This window comes from Abrus precatorius, unplaced genomic scaffold (genome assembly GCF_003935025.1).
Source record: "Abrus precatorius isolate BTA unplaced genomic scaffold, Abrus_2018 Scaffold11, whole genome shotgun sequence".
NCBI classification, from domain to species: Eukaryota; Viridiplantae; Streptophyta; class Magnoliopsida; order Fabales; family Fabaceae; genus Abrus; species Abrus precatorius.
In genome coordinates, this window is record NW_020874303.1 from 26,512,291 (window position 1) to 26,526,250 (window position 13,960).

The 13,960-nt window shown below is 30.8% G+C and overlaps 2 protein-coding genes and 1 non-coding gene across 4 annotated transcripts; 1 reads left to right on the plus strand and 2 right to left on the minus strand.

The window, feature by feature from the left end:
* Positions 1–310: 310 nt before the first annotated feature.
* Positions 311–5,522, minus strand: LOC113856602 (glucomannan 4-beta-mannosyltransferase 2-like). Of its 2 annotated transcripts, none has more exons than XM_027488495.1 (9): positions 5,322–5,522; positions 4,904–5,002; positions 4,553–4,805; positions 2,537–2,647; positions 2,273–2,409; positions 1,971–2,084; positions 1,601–1,800; positions 1,283–1,510; positions 311–654 (listed from the first exon to the last, which is right to left on the minus strand). In XM_027488495.1, exons 1-9 carry the CDS (start codon positions 5,409–5,411, stop codon positions 501–503), a joined length of 1,386 nt encoding a protein of 461 aa, XP_027344296.1. In that variant the 5' UTR covers positions 5,412–5,522; the 3' UTR covers positions 311–500. The 2 variants fall into 2 exon arrangements, with proteins under 2 accessions (XP_027344296.1, XP_027344295.1); XM_027488494.1 differs by having other exon boundaries at positions 5,082–5,522.
* A 5,051-nt stretch (positions 5,523–10,573) lies between these two features.
* On the minus strand, positions 10,574–13,703 carry LOC113856481. Its single transcript, XM_027488309.1, has one exon. It carries the CDS (start codon positions 13,585–13,587, stop codon positions 11,695–11,697), a length of 1,893 nt encoding a protein of 630 aa, XP_027344110.1. The 5' UTR covers positions 13,588–13,703; the 3' UTR covers positions 10,574–11,694.
* Positions 11,502–11,573, plus strand: TRNAP-AGG. Its single transcript has one exon. It is a non-coding gene; the product is annotated as a tRNA-Pro (tRNA).
* Positions 13,704–13,960: the final 257 nt, after the last annotated feature.

A 13,960-nucleotide genomic window follows, 5' to 3' on the forward strand; every position in this document is an offset into this window, starting at 1 on the left:
CAATCATTATCAATCATTTTATCCATCAGAGACTGTTTATTCTTTTAATTCACACTTCCCAATGGTCACGTTGTTAAGAAGCAAATTAAGATTACATACACCATTAATGAAATCCATTTCTTTGTAAAAATGACAAACAACTTGTATTATATTTGAAATTCATCTTTTATCCACCCCATTATTTGGCAGACTATGAATAAAAAGAAATAGAGGAACCAAGAAATAAACAGCCATAAAATGTCCGAGGACAATCTATGCAAACAAACTAACATTATCTACTTGTCGACTCCAATTGATTCTTTTGACTTGAGGCATAATTTTATTTATTTTTTTGAAAAAAACCTCTCTTTCCCAATTATCTGCTCTGGCTTTGACACAATGCTTTGTTGCTTGAAGAAATCAGCCCTCGTTTATGCATTTTATTGAGGAGAGAAACTACTAAGATATGGACACAACACATCGAAACTTAAAAGTGACTCAAGATTTTGGCTCAACGGGCGTTAGACAATGGTGCCAACATAGCCAAATCCTACAATTGAGAAGGTTATGGTCTGAAGGAAGAGGTACACAAAGTAGTTGTTCTTGCCATGCGCGAAGTCATAGCATCCACAGAGGAAGAGGAAGGCAGCAAATCCAAGCTCCAATAAATGAAGTCTGTTCATGTTCAACAAGTAACACGAAACATACACATTAGCCACCAAAGAAATAACAAATAAAAGATAGGAGTTAGGACTTAGAATCCTAATACAAGAGATTTTACATCAAGTATATTTGTGTATGATCTGGAGCAAGGCTTCCACCAGTTTTCCTCAGTTCTAACATATTGTCATATAATTTAGTGTTCGTTATTAATAATTTTAATCACGCGATTTTCTAAAATACTATGTCATGTGCAAGTGACAAACGTATATAGAACAATCATGAACAGTGCCTACTTTAGGCCCAGGAGAATGAAAAATAACTTCGAACAAGCTAGAATTTTAAAGTACGTTACATCCAATATGATAATTTACCTACTCAAAGAATTTTAACCACTACGATGAAGCTAAAAAGATATTAGTCACAATAATATCGTTAGACCGATAAATATTATATTCCCATGCAATCATTAATTTATTTGCGTGGCCATCTAGTCCCTTTCGTAATGCCGTAGTGCCATATGGAAGTCCAAAATTCTAAACAAACGACAAAAGTGGGACACACATACACAAAGGCAAGTGGTGGAGAAGTTGGAATCATAATGCCAAATGAAGATAGAAATGTCTTTGAAAAGAAAACGGACCTTTCACCAAATTTGAATCGAAATTTTTTTTTTGCTTTGGTGACATTGATCTTGTTCTTGGCAGCACCTCCTGCTTTATTCTTATTATTGACAGAGTCTCCAAGTTTTTCAGTAACAACCCACTCATTGGCTCTCCCAGCTTCTAGCAGACCGATGAGGGTGGCCTTTGTACGGTGTAATGACATCACATTCTCAAAAAGGATCCAATAGAACAAAAGGTGAATGGACCTGCAAAAGTTTCAATTCAAATAGACTTTAGAACAAATTAAGGGACTATTAAGGGTATAATATGGCAAATAAAGAAATATCAGATCAGACCTTGGTGTTCCAACTGAATTGAGGATGGTGATGATGGAAGGAATATAAACAGCTCCCCAAATTGGAACATGAACCTCAGGGACCAAAATTGTTAAGGGAAGCACAACACAATAGAAGAAGAAGGTGACCATGTGAGCTATGATTTTACGAACAAAGAAAAAGCTGTAGATAACGTACACTTTCTTCCAAAATTTTACTTTCTGCACAAATAAAACATGAAAAAAATCAGGAAATTCCTTTCTTTTCCTTTCATGACAGACCCTTTTTTTTTATCAGCAAGGAAGATTATTATTAACGGGTACAAGGGGGTCTCATAACGGTCAACCTTATTTCTTCCAATTTGCATTAGTATATGATTGAAAAGGCTAACCTTGTTCCTAACTATCTCCATCACCATTTTGCGAAATAGATTAGCAGGACCACAAGACCATCGATGCTGCTGGAAGCGAAATGCCCTAAGAGTACTAGGAAGCTCACTGTTTGCCTACACATGGTTCATGTTAATGACTAATAAGAAACACCCACCATTACGAAAAGCATAATTGTAAAGATAATATTGCAGGTAGAATAGCAAAACCATGCATCATATAGCCCATTATATTTATATGCATTCAGTTTGTATAATGGATTGGATTCATAATGTTGCATTGGTAAAAAGGAGTGTATGCATACCTGAAGGTCTCCAAGGTACATAAATTTCCAGCCCCTAAGACTGGCACGAACAGCAAGATCCATGTCCTCCACTGTTGTTCTATCTTTCCACCCTCCTGCTTCGTTGATAGCAGCAATTCTCCATACACCCGCTGTCCCTGCATTAAGGTATGCATGAAACACTATCTGTGTTAATGATCAGTAAGTACTATAATGCATGCAGCATTATCATATTATTGCATAGATACTGTCCAATATATTTGGAAAGTAAGCTCAAAGAATTACCATTAAAACCAAAGAATGCATGAGTGGCTGACCCAACTTCTTGCTCTACTGTGAAATGATAATCAAGGGACATCTCTTGCATTCTTGCCAACAAACATTCATCCGCATTCACTGTCACAAATCAACCACCACGATCAAAATTAATGAAGTAAGAGAAAATCCTGAAATTGATATTTACTAATGGTTTATAATTAATTACACGTGCTCGAATTTTAGGATTAAAATAAAAAACAATTGTAGAATTCTCCAAATGTTAGACTCGTGCCAAAGCTTTAATAAACATGTACAATAATGGTCACAATTGAAAAAGAAAAACACAAATCCTACCTCAAAGTATTAAGTACATTAAAGCAATTTAGTTTATTTGTCCTCGTGTGCCACGTAATGGATGCAAGAGGGGTGATAGGTTAAATGTCGGCAACCATGGCCATGGCCCAAAGGTTCACCGTAGAGGACATTGTAGGGTCACGATTATTGCTATTTCTTTTTGGGACTGAATTGATAAGTAAATAAAACGATTAAAAATACTACGAAATACGAAATCACGTGAGAAGTGGGTTTTACTGGACTGGGAACTTTGGAATGGACGTACATTTATGATACATTTTCTTCTTTACCTCTTTGTTTACACTTTGCAGTACAGCTCAAAAGTTTAAAATCATACAAATATAGTTATTTAAAATATAACAATTATATGAGCTGTTTATATATAAAATATAATAATAAAATTGAAATTAATTTTTTCAATAATTGAACATATGATCTTCTTAACTTAATATCTTTAGGATATTGATTAAAGAAATAAAAATTATTTTTTTTATTAAAAATCACGTTTAAATGGATTAAAAATACAATAAAATAAAATAAAGATATGCATTCATAATATTTTTAACCCAAAAAATTACATTTAATTCATTAGCAAGTATTTTTAAGATGCTAATTATCATTTATCTAATAACTATCTTAGTTTCTATTTATTAATGGGTTTTTTTTACTAATTATTCAAATAACATAAATATTTTATATAAAAATATAAAAATATCAATACTGCCTTAAAACATAGCTTAGTCAAATATTTTGTTATTTTACTTACATTAGTTGTCACTTGAACACTCTTTATTTTTCGTTTTAAGATATAAAAAAATATTTAATTTTTTAAAATAATAAATAATAATAATTTTTGCAAACTAATAATTAAAATAACTTTAAGATTAACTATTACTAACTTTTAACACTTTTAAATAATAAAATTATTTTGATAAAATAGTTTTTTAACCATAACAATTAATTAAATTAGTTATATTCAAAGATACGAGTATTAGTATTGAAGGAAAACATAGAAACAATTTTCTTCCCTGGTTGGAGAAACAAGTTCTACGAACGTCTTAAGAATTTTCCCAATTCATCTCAGAAATCTCCCTGATAAAGCAAATCAGTGGAGCCTCAAACCTTTCACCGGAAATGACCAAACTACCCCGTTCACCCACACAAAGATCACGATTCCACCGACGACATCGACCAACCTCCAAGACGAGGACATCAAACTTCAGCGACCACAATGTTACCCAAAAGAAATGTTCACTTTCGCACGCCCCACCTGAGATTATACATTTATATAATAATAGTAATATGATTATTAATTATTAATATAATTATGCACACAATGAATGAGGATGGTTACTTGGCTTAGGTCCACAGCTAGAAAAGGAAGGCGTTTTTATTAGTAAAGTGGGGGCAAAGAAGCTTAAGCTTGACAACGTCGGTGGCCCAGAGAGGTCTCATTGGGTCCCACACGTTAATGATGGGCTAACCCTTCTCGCCGCAGCCAGCAAACGACATTGACAAAGTACACTACACTCCACCTCTCCACAAAACATCGTACTAGCTACCACCGACACCGTGAACCTAGAAATTCCTCGTTTGGATTGTCAATTGTCTAGTTTTAATTAATGAAGTTAAATTTTGTTAAAAGTAAAAGGTAATGTTTTTTTTATTTTTTCTGACTAGGGGGCTTACCAAATCTCCAACGAGCCTGAACCAGAGCAAGTTGAGGGTTACCCACCAAGAAAGGAATTGCTCGCCTTAGAAAACCTGGCTCTGGCCTGAAATCCGCGTCGAAAATGGCCACGTACTCACAATGATTCACATAGCTTCGTTTCAACCCTTCTTTGAGTGCACCCGCTTTGTAACCCGTTCTGTTCTCTCTTATTTGGTACGTTATGTTTATCCCTTTCCGAGCCCACCTCTCACATTCTTCCTCCACCATTTGCTGCCAGTTAAATGTTAACGTTCCTTCTCTAATCCTAAACACAGTTTTAATAAAAAGGAAAGAAAATGATGTAAACAGGTCCATAACTGCAAATATACCTTAATGAGTGGGTCGGTAGAATCATCGAGGACTTGAATGACGAGACGGTCATTGGGCCAAGAAAGCCCACATGCTGCTCCAATGGACACCTTGTAAACCTAAAACAAAACCCAACAGAGTAAGAAACAATCATAAAAGGCAAGAGTTGCGGTCTTAGTCTCTGACTCTTCTTATTACCTCTCTTTCATTGAACATTGGGATTTGCACGAGAACCGTAGGGAAGTTTGAGCTTCCCAATTCGACGTCGTCTTGAATGGGGTGGAAGTTATAACGCTGCTCTGGTTTCTTCCAGAAGAGCTTGACGAGGATGATGACGACGCCCATGTAGAGCCTCTCGATGAAGAGCATGAGCGACATTGCCAAGCAAATGTACACGCCAAGCTTCAACAGAGGAACTATCAATGGCGCTTTCACCACTTCCCAAATCAGTTGAATCTGCCCAGCCACGTGCGAACACACTCCCTCGACCGTGTTTGGTATGAAAATTTTGGGATTGGCTTCATCCATTTTTGTTAATGCAAGTGTCAGAGAAAGAAGGAAACCAAAGGAAAGGAATGGTTATTTTTGTTCCTTATCGGAGTGAAAATCAGACAGAGCATACCAGAGACAAAGTCAGTGTTTGTGTGAGAGAAGGACCAGAAGTGGGGGCAATCGATGCAGACAGAAAAGTATTCCTTTATTTATAGTCTTATATTTTGAGACTATAATTTTATTTCAATTTTTTATGTTATAAAAATAAATAAATTTAACATTTGATTCTAAGGACCGTTAATAAAAGCAAATTGATTTCTAAAAAGGACCATTGATCAAATTAGTTTCTAAAATTGCCATTAACTTTGTCTTAAAATTTAATGAATTTGTATATTTTGTTTTTATATTTTTTTAGTTTAAATTTTGTTTTTATATTTAATAGTTATTGTTAATTTGATATTTATAATTCAAAATCATAATTAAATTTGGCTGTTAATGTTAAGAATTAAATTAGTTAATGGTTGATGAAAAAAGTAATTAACGCACACTAAATTAGAAAATAAAGTAACTTTAACCTGACAAAATTAAATGTAAAAAATTAATAAATCTTAAAGTTAATAAAATAATTGATGAATGTCAGTTTTAAGGATTATTTTCTAAATTTTTAAAACTAAGATAATCAATAATTAAAATTTTAATGGCTAATTTAATGTTTTACTCGATGTTTTTAATTATCAATTCAATATTATTAAAGATATACTTTTTAAGTAACTATTAAAAAACAATGATTTTTAATTATATAATGTTTATAATATATTTCAATTAAAAAAATTTTAAAAAAATTTTTCCTATATTTTTTTATTAATTTTTGGACATGACTAACAAGTATGAATCAAGTAATACTGCATATATTTAAAAAAAAAAATTAAATTATATTAAAAATATATATCAACCTGTTTTATCTTTTATTTATAATAATTAATTTTATTATTAATTTTAATTTCATTAATAAGTAGAATAAAATATATTTAAAATTAGTTTGTCCATTAAAAATTATTAATTTTGATATTTTAATTTTGAAAATTTAAAAATAAAATTATAATTATTTCTTAACAATATAAAATACATTTAAACTGGTCACATCATATATCATCTTAAAGTTATTATTAACATGATATAATCAGATTTATGTTATGTTATCGTGATGATCTAAATTACTTTTAATAATTATAAGAATTTAAAATATTAATATTTTTAAAAATAAATTCTGAGATTTTCTATAGTAAGAATTCAGATGTTGATTCATTTTTGGTCACTATATAGGCTGTAATCCCTGGAGTGTTTGGCCTTTCTCTTTTTTTTATAATACTTTTTAGCGTCATCCGTTTCGCATGATTGGGAAAATGATAAGATTTTAAAAACAAAAAACGCACAGCTGAGTATTGACTGACTCTGCATGAGAAATTGCAATTTGCATTTTAAAGCAACACGGAGTCACATGCTTTTTCATAAATGTAAACCGTCGTTTTACAAGAATAATTCTTGCGGTGATACAACCTTTTTTTTTTATTTATCCGTTTATTTGTTTAATAAATAATGCATTAAATATTTTTTATACTTTTATTATATCAAATATATTTTTTATTGCAAAATTATGATAAGAATGAAACAATCAAACATTATGATAATAAGCATACGACGTAATTATTTAAAATATTATTTATCATAAGCACTTCGATTAAATAAATTAAACCCTTTTAATAAATTAAAATTAATTTATAATTTTTAATTATTTTAAAAATTTATTCATTTAACTTTTTTAAAATTTAAATAAAATAAATCATATTTCTTTCACAAGTTACTTTTACCTGAAAAATTTGTTGATTTTAATTTTAATTTTTTATACGGAATGATTTTAAGCTTATTCAAATGAAGTCAAACTTTTTTTTAACAATTTTGGTACATTCAAAATTATTATCAAGAGCTAATAAATGTCCTAAAATTAACATTTTGGTACATTCAAAATCCATCAACACGTGGTTACGCTTATCTAAGCTAATTTGGAAAGAAATATCATTTAAAAAAGTACATTGTTGTAAATTCTACAAAAGGTAAGGAGGACCTAACTGCAAAGTATATTAGAGCAGAGAGATCTTCAATTCAACCTGCGAATGAAAACAATTTAGAATACGGCACCATGGTCCATTTTCATCCTCATCACAACATTTTTTTATCCGACAAGCACATTATTTTTCTTTTTTCTTTCAAATAGCTTTTGCAATGAGCTTTGACTTAGTCTCCTTTGTCATCTTCTTTCTTATCTGTATGGCTACTTGTTGGACATTCAGAGTTCTTTTTGTGCCTCTAGAGTAGTGTTCTGTCCTGCAACCTTTGTCTTAGATCAAGCCTACCTATGATATGCGAGATTTTAAAAAGAATGAACGAGAAAAGGGATTGAAGAGGAAGAAAAGAAAAATGTGGAAGAGAGAAAGTTAAAACTGAAGCATATATATACATATATAATGCACAACAGTACATGTTAAAAAAAGATTGATAAAATTAATATTTTTAAAAATTAGAGAAACAAAATAAATCAAAATAAAGTTGAAATACAAAATCAATAATTTTACATAAATGTTACTTCAACATTATTATACATAGACATTTTTCATCTTATCATTTTTTATATAATTATTCATTTATGTAATATTTTTATTTATGCAACTTTTTTTTGTTGTATTATCTTTTTAAAAAATCAACATTCACTATTGTATAAAATGCTTTTAAAAATGAATAAAAAATATTATAATTAATAATTATATTTTCTAAGCATTGTGTGTGTCTCTTTTTTTTTTTTTTTCCTAAGTAACTTGTCATGATTTCTTTAACATAGTTGCCTAATTAATAATATTATTAATAAATTGAGAATACTTAGTGATGTAAGAATAAAATGTTATATATTTAACAAACTTACAAAATCTATTTATTAATGTTATTTGTAGGTTTTAACGTTGGTTTTTGAGGTGCATTTATGAACTAAGCTATTTGAGGCACATAACCATTTTTGAGTTACAATGTGAGTGATGAAAATGGGTAAATTTCGATGTTAAAAAATCAAGAAGGATTATGCATGTATTTTTGTGGCACAACCTGCAATAGAGATTTAAGTCACACACTGAATTGGCAATGGGGTCTCAATGTATCAAGAAGTAATTAGCATATGATTAAAATCCATATTTAATTCAAGCTGCAAGCATCTTACATAAATCATCATTCCTTCAGACTGCAATAAAATCAGATTTATTATTATTATTAGGTGATGACTCATGAAAGAGACTTGCGTTTTGGTCCATGAAGGAAAAAAAATTGAGACGTTGTGATGATGATCTAGGGCTATTTTACACAAGTGAGACGGGAAATGTAGGGACAACCTTGTTCTTCAATAATGCAATAAACCTGCATGTTAAGGCCAACATGCGAAGAGAAAGGCAAGGATCAACCCCCTAACGTGTAAATTTTGGAGGAGCTATTTTAATTTAATTATGGGTTTTAGGTTCAAATATATTCTTGTGTGTAATACTTTACACAAGTTAGGTATATCGTGAAAATATTTTTTATAAGATTTGAACAAAGTTTTTAATATAGCATCAGAAGTTATTTAAACTTAATGTTAAATAACTCATAAATATCTATTAAGCAAATTTTACACACAAAATATTCCATCTTAATTATGAGAGAATCGTGTTAAGATAGCATCAGAATTTATTTAAACTTAAATAAATCATAAATATCTATTAAGCAAATTTTACACACAAAATGTTCCATCTTAATTATGAGAGAATCGTGTTAAAATTTTTCACATGAATTAAATCATGCTTAAAATACTTCTTAGAAGACATAATAATAATAATAATTATAATAATAATTTTGTTGCATAGTATATCCTTGGGAAAAAAAAAAGATGTAACAAGAGCGAGAAAATAAAAAATGTGACTACTGGTACTACAAAATAACAATAAAAACCCAAGTATACAATAAGATATTTGCTAATTAAAAGAATAATAATAAAATTTTAAAAATATGATAAAATACATTACTTTCGTGAAATGATACATTTTTAATTTTTTATTATTATTTTAAGCACTGTCTTTAAGAACATGGTTGATAAAATCAATTTTATAAACATTAATAATATCCTTTTCTATATAAAAAAAATATGTTATATCCTTTTATACTATTATTTTGCAATTTTACAAAGAAAATATAAATACATATAGTTAATATATTTTGTATAATAAATAAGAAGATAAAAAAAAAGTAATAGATAAAAATTTAGAATTATTTAAAATAATCAAATATATTTATTAAAATATGTTAACCAACATTCTTATTTATTCGTTAGTATATCCTAATTAATATGAACCTTGCACTTAACAAGCCCTTAGTTTACAGGTCGTCTCCATTTGGCTGGAAAATTTTGGGTTCCTTTTGTTATTATTGTTTTCTGCCAATATGTCCGGTCCGGAAAACAAAATGCCTAGAAATCACTATAAGAAAAATCCTTGTCAATTAATTATTAAATAAAATATCAGATAATTCACTTAAGTTTATGTTTGTGCGTAAAATTTTGAATAAAATATGCTTTTCTAGCCAGCTCAGGATTGAATTGAGAAAACTTTGCCATTCAATTCTGTTAGTTACCTATCCTATTCTGTCTTGATGAGATTTGTTAGCATGTCTATGTGTGTGTTAGAGAAAATTTTAATGTAATATTATCAATATTGTTTATATATTATTTTTAATTAAATATAAAATTTTACTTAAATAATATGTATATCAAATATCAACGACTATCACTAAAGATTAATACACATCATAAATTGTGAGTCTTTAACATTACACTTTCTTTTTTCTAAAAATACTATTAATATGAAATTAAGAAGCATGATCTCCCCACATGGCTAATGCTTTCTGTGTTGCTTGTGATTGATACAATTCCTCACCCAATTAACTGTTCCCGTAATATTTCTTAAATAGGAGGAAAAAAAGGATTTGACACCCTTTCTTTTAGAAGGCTGAGAAATTGTTTCATTGCTCTTTCAGTTAATTACTTCATGATGAATAGATATTAAATTTGAGTTAATATTACAAATAATGAATCATAGTTATTTTTTTTTATTTTTTTTTTTGTAAAAAGAGTCTTACGTTCAATGTTTGAATGGGTTTCAAATAAAAGTGTATTCTAGAAAGTTAGATGTAAAAGAAGTAAAATTTGATAAATCCATTTTTGTTAACCGAAGGATTCAATGAAATGCTCCTCCCTCCTGGAGAGCAGTTTTACCCATGAACTCCTGCAGATGCTATCATAGTTTTCTTTGTTTTCTTTTTCCTTTCTTGTCTTATTCGATTGATGAGTACCAATTTTTTTCCAAAATGAAAAGGAAAATGAATGAAAGAAAAAGAAAGGGTAAAGTGGGTCTAGACTCAAGATAATACAACATAATATAGATCACATGTTGGTTTCTTGAAGAAAGGTTTCCAAAGTTACCCTCAATAAAAGATTGAAATGAAGATGTTTACTAGTTTATATTCTATATATATTAAGAGTAATCCCATTATCATTTAAATTTTTTATTATCTTTTAAAACAAAAAGAAAGATAAAAAACAAAATAAAATAAGCAATATAACTAATATATAAAAAAATTATAAAATAATATTGGAAGAATTTAAGCAAAAATGTATATTAAGTAAAATAAATTAAATGAATACTCTTTGTCGTCAAATTTCAACAGACACAACTGTTCTTTGATTTTTTTAAAAATTATTTAACAAAAAATATATAAGAAAATAATTTATTGGTATGAGATTTATTTTGAACACGTGTGCTGTGATTTCATTCATAATAGGGGTGAAACAATAAATTAATTACATATTTAAAATTAGCAAGTTGAAAACAAAAGTTAAATGAATACGGTTTATTTTCTAGACATTGACCAAATATAAAGGTACTTAAACATAATTTACTACCAAAGAATAAAATTTTCACGGGTTGTGCTTCCCTTAGGAATAAAGAGAAAATTTCAAGAAATATTTAAAATGATAATTTGAAATTTGAATATAAATGAGGGCATTTGGTCTAGTGGTATGATTCTCGCTTAGGGTGCGAGAGGTCCCGAGTTCAATTCTCGGAATGCCCCTTCTCTCTCCTTTTTTCCCAAATACAAACTGAACCTGAGTTCCATTTCATAGTTAATGCAAGCACAAAAAATGACGATAAAAGAATAATTTTATTGATTTTACAGTAACGAAGCACATAACCTAGCATAATCTGTCAGAACTACAAAGCACAGCTTTTGTCTTGGATTCTACCGGAGAGCTCAGTACCATGTCTCTAAGTGGCGGGTGAGCCTGAAAATCCATTCTATGACCTTGAAGTCTAAGATTGTTTTGAACATAAACAAGGTCTTCCCATCTTTCTAATCCCAACCCATAAGTTATTTCTTCGCATGAATTACCATTATGTTGCCATATCTCTTCAGACATTGCAACACTTGAAACCTGACTTAGAACTTTTATGGCCAACGTTTGCAAGTGGGGTATCTCAAAACCAAAGTTTTCCCACCATGCAACGGGGTCCATTTTATCTCTACAATCCACTGCATCTTCCTCTCCTAAGGATCCTTCAAGTCGCCAGTATGAACTTAGCTGCTCTCTGAGAACTCTTCTGGCAGCACTTCCACACTCATATCTCTCTAATGTGGCTTTCCAACCCCTCATTATGGTTTTATCCTTAGTCTGGCCTCTGCCAAAATATTTTGGGTTTAATATATAACCTGCAGAATGAAGAGGTGAAAACAGCACATCCCACCTGTTATCTATCAAACCTTCTAGTTGATTGAATGCATTAGTATCTATTCCTGTACTTTTCACCGCTTCAATAGCCTGAACTCGCCACTCATGGACATCACCCATGACGCATTTGTCAATATTAAGCGCAGCAAACAATCTGATGAACGGCTCACATATTTGCAACAACATAACAGCCCTGCTCCAGAAATCTTCCCCTAATATGGTTGCTTCAATGCTTCTAACATCCTGTGCAATACTAAGTTTCCATTGCTTCCACTCTTCCTTCACAACTGCTGCTTGAAATTCTTGCTTTAGTTCTTGGATCTTTTGGACAATGTAAAAGGAAGGAGCAATTCTAGCAAACAGTGAGTCGGAAGTCACTTTCAAATTTTGGGTGAAGGCACAAGGAGAGAAATTCTGAAATGTGGTTATGCATTTCTCAATTTCTTTAGCACACAAAACAACAGGTCTTATCCAATCCAATTTGGCTATATCTTCCATTAAAATGTGAACAGAATGTGAAGAGCAAGGAGACAAGAATATATGAGGGAATTCCGACAACGAATAGGATTCTGGATATGCATTGGCGTGGCCAAGATGTGAAATTATTTGTACCACATTAGTAGGCCCAACTTCCATGACCGTGTTTTCAAGGATACTAACAACAGAATTGCCTGCTCCATCAATATTGTCCACAGTTACTGCTTTCAAGAATGAGAGTCCCCTAGGACTAGATACAAATACATTAACCTGAAAAGTACCCAAAATACCATGCAAACGGCCATTACACAGTAAAGTGCATCCTGTGTGAGGCCAAGATTCCCTAACTAGACTCATAAATTTATCTATCCTTTCTTTCTCTTTGCTCAAGAAGGAACCACACAAATCATGTATCGAAAGGGGTTCATAACTTGGGCCAAAAGCTGCAACTGCTTTTATCATCTCCTGGAAGTAAGGTGAGTTAACAATGTTAGCATGTAATCCATCAGCAAAGAAGAATCTTGCTAGGATTTCGTCTACATCTTCTTTGGTGATACGAGTGAGATTTGGTCGAGAAGTTCGAACACGCTTGCCATTCCTTCCACTTCCAGATGTTCTTTTCTTTTTCTTAGCAACCCCCTCTTCTTCTAAGATTTGAAAGGATTCTTTCAAAGACCTATCAATAGCTGGACAGCTTTTGACTCCAACGCCTGAAAAACCAAGAAGATGTGCTCGAACACGAGAATAAGATCCATTATATCGTAGATTGCAGTGATTGCATTTCCATCTTTTTGTACCACTTCCTTTATCAAACCCACCAAACACACTGACATGCTTCCATCCCCATTTATCTGATTCTGATGGCATCCTTCCACCTTTCATGCCACAAAAGGGTACACATTCAATTCCCAAGAAATTAAAACACTATATTAAATTACTTAACATGCCATGAAACCAGAAGAGCAAACACTTCTCGCTTTAGAAAAAGTTGCTAACATTATGGACACTATACTGAATTTTCATATTTGCATTATGTAAGGATATTTAAGAAAAATAATAATAGCAATAACAGGAACACATTCTTCCACCAGCAAGATCATTTTAAGTAATCAAGTGGGCCAGCTCTTGAAACTTGTCAACATCCTTGTTTAAAATATCCCATATATAAGTTCATATTTAAATTTATTTTACATAGAAAATTTTAATTATTAAGCTTCTAGGTAGTTTGGATCGTTCCCATTATGTTCAACATATA